Source organism: Phaseolus vulgaris, chromosome 2, assembly GCF_000499845.2.
Source record: "Phaseolus vulgaris cultivar G19833 chromosome 2, P. vulgaris v2.0, whole genome shotgun sequence".
Lineage (NCBI taxonomy): Eukaryota > Viridiplantae > Streptophyta > Magnoliopsida > Fabales > Fabaceae > Phaseolus > Phaseolus vulgaris.
Window position 1 is genome coordinate 47,042,675 of NC_023758.2, and position 21,151 is coordinate 47,063,825.

At 30.2% G+C, this 21,151-nt stretch overlaps 2 protein-coding genes across 2 annotated transcripts; both read left to right on the forward strand.

Moving 5' to 3' along the window:
* Positions 1-5,781: 5,781 nt before the first annotated feature.
* On the forward strand, positions 5,782-14,211 carry LOC137812767 (lupeol synthase-like). The gene is made up of 18 exons (XM_068614962.1): positions 5,782-6,220; positions 6,394-6,579; positions 7,580-7,669; positions 7,833-8,030; positions 8,846-8,930; positions 9,050-9,216; positions 9,424-9,612; positions 10,006-10,119; positions 10,530-10,649; positions 10,740-10,862; positions 11,029-11,127; positions 11,211-11,267; positions 11,346-11,392; positions 11,473-11,616; positions 12,482-12,659; positions 12,768-12,848; positions 13,677-13,760; positions 13,850-14,211. The coding sequence occupies exons 1-18, from the start codon at positions 6,026-6,028 to the stop codon at positions 13,985-13,987; spliced, it is 2,295 nt and encodes a 764-aa protein (XP_068471063.1). The 5' UTR covers positions 5,782-6,025; the 3' UTR covers positions 13,988-14,211.
* Positions 14,212-15,424: 1,213 nt separating this feature from the next.
* Positions 15,425-20,738, forward strand: LOC137812771 (probable serine/threonine-protein kinase PBL17). Its single transcript, XM_068614965.1, has 6 exons — positions 15,425-15,858; positions 15,945-16,210; positions 17,304-17,439; positions 18,121-18,257; positions 18,758-18,881; positions 19,850-20,738. The coding sequence occupies exons 1-6, from the start codon at positions 15,783-15,785 to the stop codon at positions 20,248-20,250; spliced, it is 1,140 nt and encodes a 379-aa protein (XP_068471066.1). The 5' UTR covers positions 15,425-15,782; the 3' UTR covers positions 20,251-20,738.
* The last annotated feature ends 413 nt before the right edge of the window (positions 20,739-21,151 follow it).

Below are 21,151 nucleotides of genomic sequence, written 5' to 3' on the forward strand. Positions count from 1 at the left end.
TGTGGATGTTTGATTTGTGTTATGTTTAGTGTTAAGACTAATGTTCCGTGAATGTTTCGTAATCGATAAAATACTTGTCTTAATTACTAGGGGAAAATCAAATTAGGGTTACTCATATTTTTTGTAAAGTGAAGGGATTACGTGTGCTGATAAGTTGACAAATTTATAATTTATTAATAGAGAATCATTTCATTAGTATAATAGACTTTCATATAATATGTTCTTAGAATTCTTTATGAATATGTATAATCTACATCTGTATCGTTTTTGTTAATGGTCTAGTCCCCATATTTTTGTATATTTTTTTAATAATAATATTTTTTTCATGTGATAAAAAATGATTGTTGTTACTTGATGTTTCAGCCTAACTGAGATGTCAAGTTGCATAGTAATGCCTATCATGAAAACTTTTATAACAAAAATACACTTTGTCTAATAACATTTAGTGATATATAATTATAAATAAAATAATATTCTTAAATATACTTTTCTTGTTGATAGAAAAATTAATGAAGAAAAAAAAGAAAAAAAACTACTCATACAAATGAATTTAGAAAAGATAAAAATATTTGTGGTGCTGGTAAAATCTTTTCTAGTGTAAAATGCTTTTTTTGGGTACTGTTTTTTTTAGGTATGTAGGTGCAGTTTTTGGTTCTGCTGTAAGTATATAGGTGTTGTCATGGCAACAACTCTTCTGGCAACAACTTAAAATATAAATTTTTTATTTATTGAAACACACATATATAATATTTTAGAAATAAAAAATGCATTATTAATAACTTATAATAAAAAATCACTTTGAATTTTTAATCAGCGTGAAAGAACATATAATGATTTAAATATGTTATTTATTTAAATATTGTAAGTATTATAGTCTAATTTTAAAAATTCTAGAAAACAATTCAATCAATTGTTAAAATTGATACATCATATATAATTTTTTTTTATTTCTGTGTGAGAAAATCATATTTATAAGTACATAAATGTTTTACGTAATGAACCGTGTTTGTAAAAGAAATATCATTTTAGGTTTTAGTATATTTTAGATTATGTAAAATTAACTAATTTTAATTTTGATTCTTATAGTTTTTCTTAATCTGTAGAATTTGAATTTTTTTTTTTACTTTTTCTTGAAAATGTATGAATTTTGGTTTTAATTTCTTTAAAAGTCCAACATATATATAATTAATATCATATAAGAATATAATTAAAAGTGATAAGTTTTAATTTTAGAAAAAGTAAAAGTAAAACAAAAGTTACGAAAATAAAATAAAAATTTAATAATTTTACATCAACTAATTGCAACAATTTCTTTATCAACACGTTATATTTTTAACCAAAATCATAAACCCTAATATTGAATTCTTCCGTAGTTTGAGCAAAAAAAGTACATCGAAAGTTTTCTGACTACAATAAAAAGGAAAAATAAGAAACAAAAGCAAAAAATCTAGAAATCCTCACTCTATATAATTTGTCGATTTGGCTGAACACCGTGTGATTCACGTTTCATTCTAAAAAGTACATTATATTCTTTCTTTACTTTTTATTGCATGTGACAAACTATAATAACTATTAAATTAAATTAAACTAAATAAGCAATTAATTTAGTTGACATTTAGACTCTAACTCACATTTAAATTATGTATCCGTGTAAGGCATATATCGATAAATGTTAAATTTAAAAATTATTTATTAGATTTTTATAATTTTACAATAATTTTAATATAATTTTAAACAGAAAAAATACATTAATTTTTTAAAAATTTAAACTTATTTTACAATTTTTTATTATAATTATTAAAATAAAAAATAAATCTTTTTTAATCAATGATAAGAAAGATCTTTTTATTAAAAAAAATTAAAATATACTTATAAATATAAATTTTTATTATATAAATACATAATTATATAATATATACGTACTTCTATATCCTAAATTTTAGAACTCTTGTGAGTATCTTTGGTATAACATTTAGATAACTTCACTTGATAAGTACTTTAAAAAAATATTTTTTAACTATAAATAAGAAAGTATCTTTTATATAACTATCATTTAGTTTTTTTTATTTCTCTTATTTAAATGCTTTGAGAAAGGTTGTATCAGGTACACTAACTTTAATAAAATATTAGTTCAACGTTGATACAAATAATAATAATAATAATAATAATAATATATTACTCCCACCAGTTTTTTTTTCACGGCGGTACATTAAAAGCAGTAGTTGATAAAAAACGAATTATTCTAAAATGCTTTTTACTGTTAATTCAATCATTTAATCAAATATATTAATTTAAGTGTTTGCAAATGTTGCATAAAATTTAAATCATTTTAAAAATATAAATTCAAAATATATGTAATCTGTTTTTTTAATTATGATATTGAGACCATATTCATTATAGAAAGAACAAAAAAAAATTATCAGCATAGAAATAACAATTAATTATGTTTATCCAAAATAACATTGTAAGAAAAAGTAATATTTTATTTATAATTTTTTTAATAATAATTTTTACAATATTTAGATATTATATTTATAAATAGAAGTTCAACATTTATTTTGTAATTTATTCTAAATTTTTTAGTTATAGAAAATTTTATTATTCATTAATCTTTCTAACTTTAAACGAGTTTTAGATAGTTAGATTTTTGTTAAATTAAGTTCTTTGAGTGTTGAACGTTTTGAATCAGTCGAATTTGATAAATAACATCAATTTTATTTGAGTTTTTGGTTATTTTGTTTTTTTTAAACGAGTTAGTTAAGAGAAAATGTTGTTGTTATATGGTTAAGTTTTGAAAGTTTATTTATGTTGTTGCGAATAATTTTAAAGGATTTATTGAATAAGACAAGCTTCGATTTAAGTAAAGGGAGCTAATAACGTATTTTTTTAAAAAAATAATTATTTCTGAATTATTTTTGATTGTGTGAATTATATGAGTTTGATGATATTTTAATCATATGTTGAGATAACATGATTGAATTATTTATTGTGTCAATATGAATATTAATTTCATTTATGTTGTGAAATATGAATTAGTGATATATTTATAATGTGTGATCGCTTAGGTGATGTCTAAGAGGTAGCATTAATTGTACTAGCCACCTTAATTTGATTAAACAACATGTTGTGTAGTTGAAGTAAGGGTTCGAGCAAGAGATTTTGAATTTTTTTTTCTCTCATCTAAAAACATATTATTTGAGGTTGGATAAGATATTTAAGTGATACGACTAATGACTCAAATATGATTTTTTAAATATTTGTGCGAAAGATGAAACATTGTATACATATCACTACATTTAACAATGCATAACACATGTTATTAGCAGTGAAGTAATAGATGAATGGCGTCTTATGGTGATGGTGGAAGAGTCTTTAGAACTTTTATAACTTGTTGATTTTTTTCCAACAAGTAGATATCACTTAAATGTTATTGCTAAAGTGATTGGACTAAGCATTAATGCATGAAGGAGACTTAAAAAAGATGTGCTGAACACTTAACTTAAAAGTGTATAATCAGTAAAGTAAAATAGTGATGCACCAATATTTTATTATCTTAATATGCTAAAGTTCGAAGCAAAAATTTATGCAAAAGGCAAAATGTTCTTAGTAGATCGAGTAAAAAAGAAAAGTGACGTTAATTCATTCTCCAAAACATTAAAAATCATAAAGCTTAAAAAGTTGCAGACAAAAAGAAGATATCACTGTTTTCTAGGACTGTGTATGTGTTCAGCAAACGGAAAAAAGTTTGTAAATGGTAGATGTCGGTGACACTAAAGTCAATTATATTGCTCATAAAAAATAGAACTAAAGTCAACTATAGATTTTGTTAGGCTAACAGTGTGATGGTTTTATTTACTTTAGACTTTGTGTAGATTCAAATATAATGAATTAATTAATTTACATGTCGATTAAGAAGTCCACTTATACAACATTACTTAATTATGTTAATTATTTTTAACATAATGTTCTAATTAAAAGAATAGAATTTTGTATATGATATTATTAAAAGATTTTTGTATATGATATTATTAAATTAGATGAAAATAATCAAGAGGCTATTTTGAAAAAAACTACTCCATGAAGATTTTAGGAGAAAAAAATAAAATAAAAATTTTAAACGAAGTTTTAAAAATTTATATAGGAATTCTTTTATAAATTAAGTTTATTTATAAATAGATTTTTTTTTCTATCCTAAAAATCTAAATAGAAAAAACTAATTGTTTTTAATTGTATTAATAATAAATAAAGTAAATGCATGAGATAAATTATGATTAATAATATATATACTCTGATTTATAAGAACTCATAGTCTTAAGAAAATATATAGTAATAACTTTAAGCCTAAACATTTAATAACATTTACATTTTAATATATATAAAACCAACTAGACCTAACTCATCTCTAATCCTTACTCTGTCTTATATTAAATAACATATTAAGTTGCTAATTGTGTTCTATTATAAATAATATATAAAATATTATATGTTTTACTACTTTTTATTCATAAACCTTTGAAGTTTTTTGCTTTTAATTAATCTAAGTGTTGACTTATTTTAGTGCATTCCCTTTTTCCCTGTTCACACTAGTGACATAATAGAGCAAGAACTTTTGATGTTCTAAGGTTTAGAACATTCAAAATCCAACATTATGTAAGGATGCATGAATAATTAAGAATGCTTACGTAGGTGTTTCAACTGGTCAACGAAATGCATCTTTGGTCGAGATCGTGCTACAAAACGTTTTAATCGTTTTTAACTGAATACTACTACGAGAATTCTTAGTGGAGTTTGGAAAGTGTTTCTCAAAGACGTGTTGTGAGTTAGTATAAAGCATAGCTTTTCTTTTCGATTGGTGCTTTAGCTTTTTCCACCATGTGGTTGAAGATGTATTCAAACGAGATTTTTCAAGAGTTTATATTTAGAATATAGATTGAAATAGTGTTTGCTCTGAGAGAGAAAAAAAGAAGAAAGAAAGTGGATTTGGGATGAAAATGAGTGGGAAGTGAGATTGTTTGAATTAAGGGAAACATGATAAGAAAGGAAATAAAAATTTACGAAACTTAGTGAATAATGTGATACCTATGATTGATAAAATATTATCTTTAAATAAAAAAATATAAGATGTTATGAAATGAACTTTAAGCCTAAGTTAACCCCATAAAACCAGTTCATGAGATTAAGGTTTGCACCCACTTATATACAATGAATTGTTCTCATTTCTAGTCGATGTGGGATCTCCATCACACCCCTCACGCCGAGAGTGATAGATAGAAGCTCGTGCCTGATAAACCCAACAAATACTCACTAGGATAGGCTCGAACCTGGCTCTGATACCATGTTATGAAGTGGACTTTAAACCTAACTCAACCTCATAAAACCGGCTTATAGGGTTGAGGTTTAGGACTCATAAAATTATTAAAAAGAATTAACAAATATAAATCCTAAATTATTTAATATAAATCAACAAAATTATTAAATTATTAAAAATTCTAAATAAATACAAATTAAAATTATTTAATATCAGTATTTAAATAAAATATTTAAAATCCAATATAAATACAAATCTAAATTATTTATTATCAGTATTTAAATAAAATATAAAATAAATAAAGAATATGCCGTGTATATGGCTGGAAGAAAATTTAAACTTTCCAAAATAAGAAAAACGTAGCATCTTTTGGTGCATGTGGATTTCTTCCACCCTGTAAAGGCACAAAAAAAAGTTTTTTTTATTTCTTTGTTAATTTTCTCTTTTTATTCTTCTCCCATCATGAGATATAAACTCACATTTTCTTTGTTATTCCATCGCATGAACACTGTTCATGCGGAATCAAACAAGCACTTAGAAACTTCGTGAGTGGGTATGAAATGCAGGGGGTTGTTGTTTGAAGAAAAAAAAATGCCTTATGTGTGTGATGTAAAGTGCACATCAAACACTTGAATCAAACAACGTTGGTGGTGTTGGAAGGGGTTTGAAACCAAGGTTCATTATCTTTTCCTTTAGTAACTTGATTTTGTTTTAGGGATGTGGAAGTTGAAGATTGCAGAAGGAGGAGAAGGGTTAATTTCAGTGAACAATTTCATTGGACGACAACATTGGGAGTTTGATCCAAATGCTGGAACTCCAGAAGAACGTGCAGAAATTGAAAGGGTGCGAGAGGAATACAGAAGAAACAGGTTCTGCAGTAAGCAAAGTGGTGACCTTCTACTCAGAATGCAGGTATTGTTATCTTAAAACCTGTCCAATTCAACAGTTCAAGGTTTGCACTCTTTATAAAGAATGAAATATCTTAAATTTTATGTGATGTGGGATTTCCATTATTCTTAAACTTTGAATGCATGTGGTGATTGTAATTTGTGAGAAAGAATTATGTTGAGTTTGAAATTTGTCAGCTGAGGAAGGAGCACACATGTGGGGCCATTCCAGAAAGAGTGAAGGTGAGAGACAGAGAGAATGTTACAGAAGAAGCAGTGATTACTACAATGAGAAGGGGTATCAGTTTTTATTCCTCTATTCAGGCCCATGATGGCCACTGGCCTGCAGAATCTGCTGGTCCTTTGTTTTTCATTCAACCACTGGTAAGCACTTCTCCATATTGACAACGTTTTTATTTACTCATATATTTCTATTTCACTTGTATAAACTACAATGAAATAAAAGTTTAACTAGTTTTTAAGTAATTTGAGTATTCTGAATTAAGGTTTATTAAAAAAAATTATTTTATTAATTATTTAAATATTTTCTATTTTCTATTTTTGTTCTCAATGGAATGATATAACTACTGTTTGAGTATTTGTTGTTATAAGTTAGTGATCAATTTGTTTTTAACTTTTTTAATTTAAACCTTTAACCCTAAATCAATTTACTTTTCATTCTCCAAGTATAAGTTGGAGGAGATTAAAGATAAAAACCGTAAATAATGACTACTTAATTAAAGGACCACTGTTTACAAATAAATAGTATTTTGAATATTTAATAGTAATTTTTTAATAAAAATTCAATTAAAAAACAATCAAATTTATAAGGAATTTAAAATTTAGTTAACTCTAAAATAAATTCTTTAATTTCAAAAGTGATATATCACCTTCTTAATATCCGGTGGTTTTAATGTTTGAAATTTTAAAAAGTTTTTTTTATTTCGATTTTTTTTATATTCTCTTTAACTAGTATGTGATTTTGTATTTTAATTTAAATAATTTTATCTTTTAATTACTTTTAATGATTTATATTGATAAAGAAAATAGACTAATTAATTTCGTGATATATTTATATATTTTTTTTATAAAAACTCTCATATTAGAAAAACTTGATAGACGCATCAGTAAAATAATATGTCATTTGTATTTAAAAATATTATTATTCTTAAATTTTTTACTTTTAAATCATAAAACGGGTTTCATTAGAAGTAATATCATGGATACCTTTGTTGCGATATTTTTTAATATATAGTTTTAAACTTGTCTATGAATTACTTGTGCATATTCTATTTATAAATTAAAACGTTTTTTCTTGTAGCTTTTAATTTTCTGAAGCTGTGTCATATGTGCTCTATATACTCATTACTATATATATTTGCAGGTTATGGCACTCTATATTACAGGTTCTCTGAATGCTGTTTTAGGACCAGAACACCAGAAGGAAATTATTCGTTATTTGTATAATCACCAGGTATATATTTATCACATTTCTTAAGTTGTTCATATAAGAATGAAAATAACACTAACACAGACTCCAACAATAAGCAAGATTGAAACTAAACCAATTAAAAGTAAGATTTGTGCATGCAATTTGGTTCCAACTGAATTACCTATGACTCTTGTGAATGAGACAGAACAAAGATGGAGGTTGGGGATTACACATAGAGGGTCATAGCACAATGTTTGGATCAGCATTGAGCTACATTGCCTTGAGAATTCTTGGAGAAGGACGTGAAGATGGTGAAGATAAGGCCATGGCTAGATGCAGAAAATGGATCCTTGACCATGGTGGTTTAGAAGCTATTCCATCATGGGGAAAGTTCTGGGTCACGGTAACGAATATATCACTTGACATTAATCTTTAGTTGTAAGCCAGTTTAATAATTATCTTTTAGATATGAAGTTCAGATACTCTTTTTAAATTATGTATTAGATACTAAAACTTGCGTTACACTTGTAGGACACGTATAAGTGAAATGTCCAATTTAAAAGATATTTGTTGGATTTCTGACAATTCTAACATGGGTTTAACATAATTTTAAAAAAGTGAAATACATTAATTTTCTAAAAACTTAAATTTATTGTATAAATTTTTATTATGATTATAAAAATAAGAAATAAATCATTTTGAATCAACCATGAAAAACATCTTTCTGCTCCAACAAAAAACTAAAACATACTTAGTGCACATAAATCTTTATTGTCAATTTATATAATTCATAATAATATAATATATAGATCCATGTCCTACATTTTAGAAATTATATGTGTCTTCGTATTCATATTTGTGTTCGTATCAGTGCTACATAGTTTTGTAATGATAAACACAATCACATGATTAGACAACACATTAAGCAGTATTAGAAGTTATTAGATGATGATACTAGACTCTATATTCATACTAATCATGATATAATAAAGTGTTTTTATTTTTATTTTTTATACTTGTTAAGAATTGAATTTTAAATTTATCTCAACGTTATAAAATCGTTTATAAGTGAGATTTTACATTAATTATATACTATGAAATGTTTTTATTTCTATTCAATATAGAATTATATGATACTAAAAAAGTTAGAATAATTAGTTAGAATTAGTATACACTATCTATTTATTTCTCAGTAAATAAACATGTTGAATTATGCAGGTCCTTGGAGTTTATGAATGGTCAGGGTGCAACCCTCTTCCACCAGAACTATGGCTTTTGCCCAAATACACCCCAATTCATCCAGGTTTACTACCTTGCATCCTAATCATATAATTAAATAAAGGAAGAGAAAGGGTTATAAAAGATGCTTTTTTAAAATCTACAGTTATTTGCTTATTGAAGTTCTTTGCATATATTATGCAGGGAAAATGTTATGCTACTGTCGCTTAGTTTACATGCCCATGTCATATTTGTATGGGAAGAAGTTTGTGGGTCCTATTACCAAGTTAATCATATCACTAAGAGAAGAAATGTACAACCACCCTTACGATCAAATCGATTGGAATAAGTGCCGAAGCAGGGTTGCCAAGGTTTTGTTTCCATACCAAAGTATCTCCTTTGATAAGATAAATTTTGATTCAATTTTTTGGGTACTTTTGGTGATGTTCTCTGTCTTTATTTTGATAATTTATGGTAATCTTCAATGCGTATCATTATTACATGCATTATCAAGGTACAAGAGAAGGAAACTGTTTGATGTTGGTATGAATTAAAGTATAACCAATATGAAATTTCAGGAGGATCTCTACTATCCACATCCTCTGATTCAAGATATGTTATGGGCATCTCTTCATCACGTGGCAGAGCCTCTTCTGAACTGCTGGCCCTTTTCCATGCTGAGAGAGAAGGCTCTAGAAGTTGCAATTGATCACATACGTTATGAGGATGAAAATAGTAGATACCTTTGTATAGGTAGTGTAGAGAAGGTAAAGTTAATGACAAGCTTGCTCAACCATTGAATAACATGATGTTAAAGATTTTACATCGATTAGAAATAAAGATATTTTATAGTATATAAATGGTATAAAGATATTTCATAGTATATAAGCGGTATAAACTTCACCTCATGAGTCTCTTTTATAAGTTTACTTTTTAATTTGGTATCGTAGATATTTCGTTATTTCGAATCTATCTTATCGAGAGTTTGTTGGCTTGATCAGATCACCTATTATCGTACATTTCAAAGTATATAAGTAGATGGTTGCATACCTCACATTATGAGTCAGTTTTATAAGGGAATTAGGAAAAATCAATTTCTTAAAATTATTGCAGATTAGAACATCGAAGTTGATTACTGAATAGAATTTTCCACATGCTAGGTGCTATGTTTGATTGCACGTTGGGTCGAAGATCCCAACTCAGAGGCATACAAACTTCATTTAGCCAGAATCCCCGATTACTTTTGGCTTGCAGAAGATGGCTTGAAAATTCAGGTTAGTATCACTAACTACAACTTATGTGGATTTGTTTGGACATTTTTTTTTATAAACTGTTAGAGATCCCACATCGACTAGAAATTAGAGTCTTTCATTGTATATAAGTGAGTGTAAACCTTATCTCATGAGCTGATTTTATGGATTTGTATATGAATATGTTATCAGTTTATTTTAGCAGAGAGATATTTTTAAAAAATTAATGTATTTCTCATTTTTATTAATTTCTCATTTTTAAAATTGTGTTAGATCCGTATTAGAATTGTCAGAAATCCAATAAATATTTTTTAAATTAGACACTTCACCGTCATACAAGTGTTCGTGTCCGATACGTGTGTCGTTGAATACACCATTTAAGAGGAGTATCTCACCGAGCTTCATAGATGCTAATACACTGACAAAAATTGCAGAGTTTTGGGTCTCAACTGTGGGATGCAGCATTAGCTATACAAGCAATCCTTTCATGTGATTTGAGTGAAGAGTATGGACCAACACTTCGGAAAGCACATCATTTCGTGAAGGCTTCCCAGGTTTTAATATGCATATTACATAAAAGTGAAGAATCCTAAGAATCAAAACCATAATGAGAAATTTGATGCCATTTTTTTTCTTCACTGAAGGTATGTGAAAATCCATCAGGTGACTTTGAAGCAATGCATCGACACATATCCAAAGGAGCATGGACATTCTCAATGCATGATCAGGGTTGGCAAGTCTCAGATTGCACAGCAGAAGGATTAAAGGTTCATACAAATTCAATCAATTAATTTAATGCATGTTTAGTCCAACTTATTAAAAACATATAACTGCTTATTTTTCAAAAGTTCTTTGAATTAATCCATGCTTAACTTGCACTTCATTGATGAACTTTGAGTGGAATTTGACATAGTGCAAACACATTCTCTGCAGGCTGCACTTCTACTGTCACAAATGCCTGTTGACCTAATAGGCGAGAAAATGGAAGATGATAGATTCTACGATGCTGTGAATGTGATCCTATCTCTTCAGGTGTGGTTTTCTCTAATTAAAAAGCACCATGCAATTTTTAACTGTAATTTTGATTTTGTAACTAACTATATTTAACACCACAGAGCAGCAATGGAGGATTCCCTGCTTGGGAGCCTCAAAGAGCCTACCGTTGGTTAGAGGTAAGAAAATGTGAGTTTTTGTAATATATTTCACCACATAGTTATAACTCAGAGATACACTTGTGTCTACTGCTGCAGAAATTCAATCCAACGGAAATTTTTGAAGACACTCTGATTGAGATGGAGTAAGATTACAGTCTCATTGTTGTTCATGCAGTATTTTCTCCAATTCTCTATGCTTACAGTGTGAAATGTTGTGGAATAGGTATGTTGAGTGCACATCATCGGCATTGCAGGGCCTGGCTCTGTTTAGAAAGTTATACCCAAAACACAGAAGAAAGGAAATCAATTCTTGCATTTCTAAAGCAATTCATTACATTGAAAAAACACAAAATCCTGATGGATCATGGTATGAGTAGTCGTATGTTTACTTATTTGGCAAATGTTTGTTTCAACTGTTATTTCTGTTATTTCTGTTGGAGATCCGACTAGAGATTGGAATATCAAATTTCATAGTATATATGTGGGTGCAAACATCATCTTATAAACCAGTTTTATGAGGTTGAGTTAGACTTAAAGTCCACTTTTTAATACTGGTATCAGAGTCGTTTCAAACCTATTCTAGTGAGTGTTTGTTGGATTTATTAGGTCACTCGCTATCGAACCATTATCAGATCACTTATAATATGTAGTCTCAAACACGAGTTGACAGTCTCAGCATAAGAAAGGTGTAAACCTTACCTTATAAGTCAGTTTAATGAGGTTGATAAAAGCTGATTGCTCTCCATAAATTTTTGTGTGTAATTACTTCTCCTCCAACATACTAACATGCAATTAGCATTAAATTTAGGACTTGTTTAATTATTTTCTCTTACGGAGCTTGCAGTTTGGACATTCAATCTGATACATATTCTTTTTACTATTTATAGCATACATTTGGATTCGCGTTAATGACTCTTGTTTCACCTAAAATTCGCGTCAAAATCACACAGAGAAGTTATTGATACTATAGTGTGTTAGATTCACATTCTTAATGTGGTTTTTCAGTCACAGATGTGATTCACATTCTTATATGAGCACACTATAGTAAAAAAAGAAAAACTTGAAACAGAAAACTAAACTCTTGATATAATAACCTAAAGTTTTAAGACACTGATAACTTAATACTAAACTAACTTCATTTTGCACGGATTCTTGATTTTCTTGAGCTATATTTCTTTGAAAAGGGACAAGTTTCAGTTCATTTACCAAAGCCAAACCCTTACACTTTTCAGGTTTGGTTGTTGGGGGATTTGCTACACCTATGGCACCTGGTTTTCTGTAAAGGGGTTAACAGACTGTGGAAAAACCTACCGTAACAGTCATGCCTTACGTAAAGCTTGCGACTTTTTGCTGTCAAAGCAGCTTCCTAATGGAGGATGGGGTGAGAGTTATTTGTCAAGCCAAAACAAGGTATACAAATTTCATTTGCTCTGAACAGCACAATAAACTCTGAAGAAAGAAGATAGTATTAACAATGTTTGCACAGAAATATACTAAGATGTTTTGTTTTCCAAACAGGTATATACAAATCTAGAAGGAAACAGGGCAAACCTAGTTCAAACATCATGGGCTTTGATGTCCCTGATTGATGCAGGGCAGGTTAGTAAACAAATCTCTAGGTATTTTAGTGCTGTCTGTTAGTTCAATTGTCATTCACTTTTTAGACAAGTAATCAGGCAGATTAAAATATTTATCATAAAAAACAATAAACTTATAATATATAACAATTTATAATTGGTTGACACTAAAAATACATTACATTATCTTTGCATTTTAATGAAGCTGATTTCATATTCTCCTGCATGACTATATGATTTGTTGATAGAGCTTGTATTCAATGAGGTCCTTGAAGGCAATTTCAAATCCTTGCCAATACTAAAAGTGTGAGAAGTTTAGACTAACTGTTTCTTGTTTCCGTTAATGAACAAAAATACAAAATAAGGTGTTTCAAATTCATTAGAAATAAAAATATTTTTATCTCACTAGTTCATTTTGTAACATTGGATTAAGCTTAAATTTCAGTATTTAACCGTTAAAATTAGAATGAAAGAACAAAATTTAACATAAACACTGACATGAACACTGATGCAACACGAATACGGACACAGAAATACGTATAATGTCTAAAATGTAGGATACGCAAACACAAATTTACATATAATATAATTATAAATTATATAAATTGACAATACAAATTTATACGCATATTTCAGTTTTTTTTTTATATTTGAGTTTTTAAGAAAATTAATACATTTCTTCCTTTTAAAATTGTATTAAAATCGTGATAGAATTGTCAGAAATCTAACAAATATTTTTTGAATTGGATATTTCATGGATACATGTCCTACTAGTGTCGTATTTGAATCTTATATCAATTTTTCGGCGGCTATGGTGTTAAAAATGTTTTTCTTTTTTGCTGGCAAAAAGGTTGAGATAGATCCAACAGCAGTAGAACGTGGAATAAAGCTATTAATGAATTCACAAATGGAAGATGGAGACTTCCCCCAACAGGTAAAAATCTACTCTCATATCTCATATGAAGTCAAATGAAAGATTTACGTTTTTTTTCTCATCAATGCATTTCACTTATCCATCAACAGGAAATCACTGGAGTATTTATGAGGAATTGTACTTTAAACTACTCTTCGTATAGAAACATTTTTCCCATATGGGTTTTGGGAAAGTATCGTCGTCGTGTATTTACTCAAAGAAATCAAATGCTTAGCTCCTCCACCTAACTCCAACTCAACGCACCCATGGCAACCATGCACACCGTGTATAACACACACTATTATGTCATGTATATGTGAGTATAATAAGTAATAACACTTATCATGGTTTATCTTCATTAGCATAGGCTTAATACGGATTTTCCTAAACACACCCTAAGATTGTGTCCATATGAAAGGTGTAAATCTAGTACAGGCCTCTGCAAAAGAATTCAAAATACGAGTTTCTTTTTACAAAAATATGGAGAGACTCTTTTCTACTCATATGGAGTCACTTTTGAGAAAATTATGAATACGAAGAAGGCGTGTTAATATGTATGGTAAGAAATTGGTGCTAATGTGAAATAGTTTTTGACATGTTATGATGAAATTGTGTAAATTATGATATACGGTGAGATTTGCACTCACTTATATACAATGAAATGTTTTTACCTCCTATCGATGTGAGATCTCTAACACCCCTCACGCTGAGAGTGAGGACTCATGCGTGTGACAACATATTATGGGTGGTCCGATAATAATCCGGGTGACTTGATAAGCCCTATAAATTCTTGTTAAGATAGGTTCGAAAATGACTCTAATACCATATTAAGAAGTATATTTAAATTTAACTCAAACTCATAAAACCAGCTTATAAGATGAGGTTTGCACTCACTTTTATATAATAAAATATTCTCATCTTTAGTCGATGTAGGATCTTCCACATTCTTATATCCATAATTTTTTCAAAAACAATCAAATTTAAGTAAATGAAGAGCAAAAATTATCTCTTATTTAAAATTCCTCAAAATACTCATGTTTTGAGGAAAAAAATACATCAATGTTTAGAAATACTCGAATAGATGATTTTCGTGGTGATATATTTATTTATTTCTTTATATTTATACTATAAATATAATTATCATCGTAAGACAAAAAGGATACAGCTTTATTAACTTTCATTTTTCATTTTCAAAATAAATTATTTTATTTATTAATTTAAATAGTAAAAGAAAAAAAATGTTTTTCAAGTTTACTCTGTCTGAACTTCCCTCCACACACCATAAACAAACAATGAAATATGATAAGGTCTTTGGGATCTCAGAATTAAACAATTATTAGTCAAATAAAAATATAATAGTGTTAGTTTTCCACGAGGTAGAGTCGTGTCGGTTCATCCTTCTTTCAAAAGCGACTGATCAATCTTCTTTTAGTAACAATTGTCAAAATTAGAGATAGTTAACCAATAGCACGTATAAATATCTAACCACAAAATCAACCAAATTCGCTGTTTTTTTTTTTTCTGATGTAAGAGTGAAATAAATTTAAGTAATGTATAGTTCACATTATAGACATTAATAATTAAACTTTATAAAATATATTTTATTTTTATATTTTTTAAAATATTATCTTATCTTATATCGATATCTATGTTAATATATAAAGTAAATGGAAAATGAGGTTAAAATTGTTGGTAACGGAAATGGCAAGGGTGAAAATAGAGACGATTAGAGGGTGTTTTGCGTTACAGAAACTGGACCAAAACGAAAGAAGATGAGGAGCCCTTAGTTTTGGCGCTTTCTACGCCTATTGGTGAACCCAAAGCCATTGAACCTTCAATCATTCTTCACTCCTTTCAGTCAAACCTCTTTCTCTCTCTCTCTCTCTCTCCGTCTCTTCAAATTGAATTTGCAGTTCCAATTTCTGGTGAGTTGGTTCCGTTTTCCCTCGAACCATCTCAAATCCGTCGAATAATGTAAGTGTACTCCAGAGCGAAGGGGAAACTGAATGCGGTTTTCTGCGATTTCGATCCAGATCCAGATTCATGGGGATTTGCTTCAGCATTGAAGACAAGAGCCACCTCTCCGTTTCCGATTCCAACGCCAAACCTAAGCCTCCAGGTAACTCTGATTTACGATTCCGTCGGATCCAATTTTCTTCGTATTCATGGATTCACGTTGATTAGCGTCTGAAATATGATTTGTAGGTCAAGAATCTGTCGCTTCGATTGTTTCCATAAACATCAAAGATCTCCGCGAAGGTGCTGGATATAGCAATGTCGATATTTTCACGTACGAGGAACTGAGGCTCGCAACGAAGCATTTTCGTCCCGATTTCATCTTGGGAGAAGGAGGCTTTGGAGTTGTATATAAAGGCGTCATAGACCACAGTGTGAGGTCGGGTTACAAGGCCACTGTGGTCGCCATTAAGGAACTTAATCGCGAAGGATTCCAAGGAGACAGGGAATGGCTCGTATGTAACTTTTCCTACTCTTGCCATTTAACATTGAACACGTTTTATCTGAATAAATATTGTAATGGTCCCGCTGAAAAACGTGCACTCAGTGTCCACCCGCTAAGTTAATTGAATTTAATGATAAGTCAACTACCATCACACTTTTTCATTAAGGTCGTGATATATTAGCCACTTGAGAGAGGCATATTAAACTATTACTAGCTTCTTGAGTACATATTCATATTTGTACAGACATACTCATTTATCATGAACCACAGCCATTGGATATTTCAATAATTTGATGAAAGTATTAAAACAGTTGTGAGACTTTTTTTTTATGTGAATTTTGGGTATTGAAATCACTCTAAGGACTCTTTTGAAATACTGAGATCCATGTTAGGGGTTAACATCTCTAAACAATTTTTTTTTTCATATTACCTGACTGCATGTTTAACCAACAAAACTTCTAATTATGCAGCACCATGTTGATCTTGTGAGACATATTTAACATTTAGTGTAGCAAGTACATATTGATAATTATATAATACAAACATTCATTTACTCAACTACCTGGAAGACAAAGTTGTTCAATATTAGATATTTTAGTAATCTTATGATGTGACATTATTAACTACTTGTCAGATATATTTAACCATTGGTGCCACTATTAGACATTAATAATTGTATACAATTGCATCCATTTTCTATTAACTTCGTACTAACTATATCTACACACGTGGTTAGCCAATTATGATGGGTGAGCACTGAGTATAGAATCTAGGCAGTACATTTATGATTTACCATTATTCTATTTTAATTGTGTCTGTTAGCATGTGCTAGCCAAGTAATCCCAACGTGTTATGTAAGGTGTATTGTGCAATTGATTGTTTTTCTGCCGTTGTATTAAAACTACTGGTGTATATAGAGTTAGGAATTGAGGAAGTTGAGAAGAGGAAATAACGGACTATTTATTAAAAGTTGAGCATTCTATTGCTTGCATTTTGATTTGGTGTTTGGATAATGAGAATTGATGGTTAGAGTGGAAAGGAGTTTATGCAAGTAAAGAGTGTACAGGACTGAACTTAGCTTCACGGTTTTCTTTACTTTGCAGACCGAAGTCAACTATTTAGGTCAATTCAGTCACCCTAATCTGGTGAAGCTCATTGGATATTGCTGTGAGGACGAACACCGGTTATTGGTCTATGAATACATGGCAAGTGGGAGCTTGGAGAAACATCTTTTTCGCAGTAAGATTTGCATGAAATTTGTTAATGTATCTAATTTTTAAGTTGGACTAAGGTTATCTATGTACTGGGATCAGATTATTTTCTTAACTAACATGTTATCTGTAATTGGGTTTGTACCTTGGAGGAGGTTGTGCTTTTACTTTTTCATGTTGTTGACGAAGGCTACATATTTATCTCTTTATCTAAAAGACTAGCTCAATTATGTTAACACCCACCTTTTGTGGATTTGAGGTGCGAAGCCTTCCTTGGGTTTCAAATTGGTGTACATGTACACCACCTTATCCTCCCTTGCTGCCCATCTATCCCTTTTAACCTTCTGCATGATTCTGGAGTGCTTGGCCTTCTGCATATATCTTTTATATGGCTTGTAGGATGATGAGTTAGTTACATGACCAAGCAAGATGTTGGAAAAATTGATACGTTTATAAATGTTCTCTTTGAAATTTAACCTGTTAATAACCTAATAAGACTTCCAGCTTGTCATCAATTCATGTAGTAATGAGTTTCCCATCTTTTGTCAAAGCTCCATTTTTGATGCGAAGTCTTGAATAAACTTATAATTCTTACCATTCTATTCCATAAGTGTTGCCTCTACTTATAGTGTAACTATAAAAGAAAAAACTGGTAAAGAAATTGCCTCTACTTTACCATCCTAACCATCATACTGTTTATTGATGCTAGGAGTGGGCTCAACATTGACTTGGTCAAAAAGAATGAAGATTGCTTTACATGCTGCGAGGGGTCTGGCTTTTCTTCATGGTGCAGAAAGACCTATTATATATCGTGACTTCAAGACTTCAAATATCTTGCTAGATGCGGTTTGTCGTCTTCCGTCTTGATCTGGAAATTAAGTTTTTGTTGCCAACTCTTTACTAGAAACTGAGATTTGTAGTTTTCTCAAAATCAGTTTCTTCTGTTTAACATCAATAGATATTTTTAGCTTCAGCAAAATTTGAAAGGGCCAAAAAACTGTTTTTGTCTTCCATAAAATCTTCCCTAACTATTCAACCTGACTTGCTACACTCAAATTTTAAAAGGAGCTGGGATAAAATTTTATTTTAGCATCTTTGTGGTGCTAGGATAATGGTTTCTTTACAGGGCTTTCAATGGCCAAAATGCAGAGCGATTGATGAGCGTTGCTTATCGATATGTCTGCTCTAATGTGTGGTTTGTATTTTCTTTCTTAAAATACAATTTCGAAAGAGTAATGTAGAAAAACAGGCTATAACTTTTTTAAAATGTTTATTTGTGAGCCACTGAAACAAGTGAAGTTTATCTAAGGTCTCTGCTAATAAATTGGGTATATATAAATTTGCAGGATTTCAATGCGAAGCTTTCAGACTTTGGTCTTGCAAAGGATGGCCCGATGGGGGACCAAACCCATGTTTCAACACGAGTAATGGGCACATATGGATATGCTGCTCCCGAGTATGTCATGACTGGTGAGTTACTCGAAGCTGTTGATGGTGAATTTTTTTCATTTTCCTGATTTCTCCAAAATTTGAGAATTCATAAAACAATAAAGATGAAGTGCAATTACTTATCTTTTATGTGATTTAAACAATTGGGAGTTGTCATTAACAACTGTTATTAGAGATGTCTGAATTCATTGTTGGAAATGAAAGCCTGCATGCATTGCATTAACATATTCGACAGGTGTTAAATTTGATTCTAAATTTGTTCGATCTCAAGAATAAGACTAAGACAAAGAAACAATATTCTAGATTTCTTTCCGTGTTGGAGTTTTGTGCATTAGAATTTTGGATTGAACTTTTTTCTTGAATGATGTCATATCATATTTTTTTATCTATTTTTTCTCTCTAGATAAATATTTTTAATGATAAATGAAAAGGTGGCAGTCACTTTGTACCAAGTACTCGGACGTGATTAAATTTTATGGCTCAGATGTGTTTTAGTACCTTCGTTTTATTCTCTAAAAATTAAAAAAAAAATCATTTTCTTTTGGTCTCTCATTTATGGACGCATGTAATTACTTGAAGCATATTTTACTTCAATTACTTGAATCAAATTTTAGTGCTTTATTTCTAATATTTAGAATACGAGGGTGAGCCTTAGCCCAATAAGGTTGCTGCCATGTGATCACCTATGGGTCACGGGTTCAAAACCTATAAGCCAGCTCTATTCTTGCGGGGTTATGAGTGGGTACAATTATCCTTCTCAGCCCCTAATTGGTGAGACCTTGTGCACCGGATCTGGACTGTCCTTTTGTACATCTAAACTTAAACATACATTATTTTTAACTATTTATGCTGTAGAAAAAGAAGCCAACGTTTTTTTTCTTGTTTACAACAGTTCTTTAAATCTTAAACTGATGGTCAAGCCACTATTTTAACATGTGGATCAGTGTGAGATTACATCTGTTAACCAACGTGTTTGTCATCATGAACAGGGCATTTGACAGCTCGAAGTGATGTTTATGGTTTTGGGGTGGTGCTACTTGAAATGCTTATTGGTAGAAGGGCACTAGACAAGAGCAGGCCGAGCCGAGAACACAACTTGGTCGAGTGGGCCCGTCCGCTTCTGAATCATAATAAGAAACTTTTGAAAATTTTAGACCCAAGATTAGAGGGACAATATTCAAGTAAAACTGCATTGAAGGTAGCCCATTTGGCATACCAATGTCTTAGCCAAAACCCGAAAGGAAGACCGCTAATGAGCCAAGTTGTTGAAATTCTCGAAAACTTTCAGTCAAGTGGGGAAAATGAGGAAGATCAAATGCTTCAAACTGCTGGTAGCAGTGGTGTAACCCTTTATGAGGTTCCCAAGGCCAGCAATGACACTCCAACTTAAGACAAAACGAAACTAAATGTGATGAGGTTTGTACGTGTGAAGCATGACGAAAAGAAAAGGCTGAAGCCAGCCTTGTATGACTCTAATCCATGTAGTTTCTTCACTAGAGTTTGTGCTCGCGAAAAAGTCGTCTTCTCTTCCAGAAGTTGAAATTTCACCGACGTGGATGGCAATTAAAATTTCCACAAAATTTTGAGCAGGTGGATCTGACTGGTATGTTCAGATGAGATGAAATTGTGGCTTAAGCATCCTCCGTTGTCTTTATTCCAATTTCGAGTGATCAGGACGCTGTTTATTGGAATATTTAGCAGAGTAGATGTAAAACATTTTTTAACATCTGTGCACTCAGAATGTATTCCGTTAAAAGCGTGATGTTGTGCGTCCAATCCAATAGGTGGGGATGTATGTATAGATCAGACTATCAGCATAACTCACATTTAGTTCGACTTCGGTTATACTTATTTATTAAAGGTTCAATTATTCTGAAATATGTTAATTGTGCTACATGCATTAGTTGCAAGTTTGCAGTATGATTGATGTCTGTACAAAACTAAAATAGACGTACAGAAGCAAGACTACTAATAATGACGTTTCTTATTATGATTCTATTAAGGTAAAAACAGGATTTAAAACGTGAAAAAACTAATAGTGATCTAAAAGAGAATATTTAGTGTAAACCTGTAGAGTCATTGTACGTAGGAACTAATTAAATTTATGGAGTTAACATTTTTAAGCATATTTTTATTTTATTGCCTAAAACTAATTTGCATTGGCCTTAGTTTTTCACTGAAGTTTTCAAATGTGGAGAACCAAATCCAAGGGGTCTGTCTAAGTTGGGTCGTTTGATTACAGTTTGAACAATGACGTTTTCCTTATCAAGAGCCACTTTTCAACACTTATC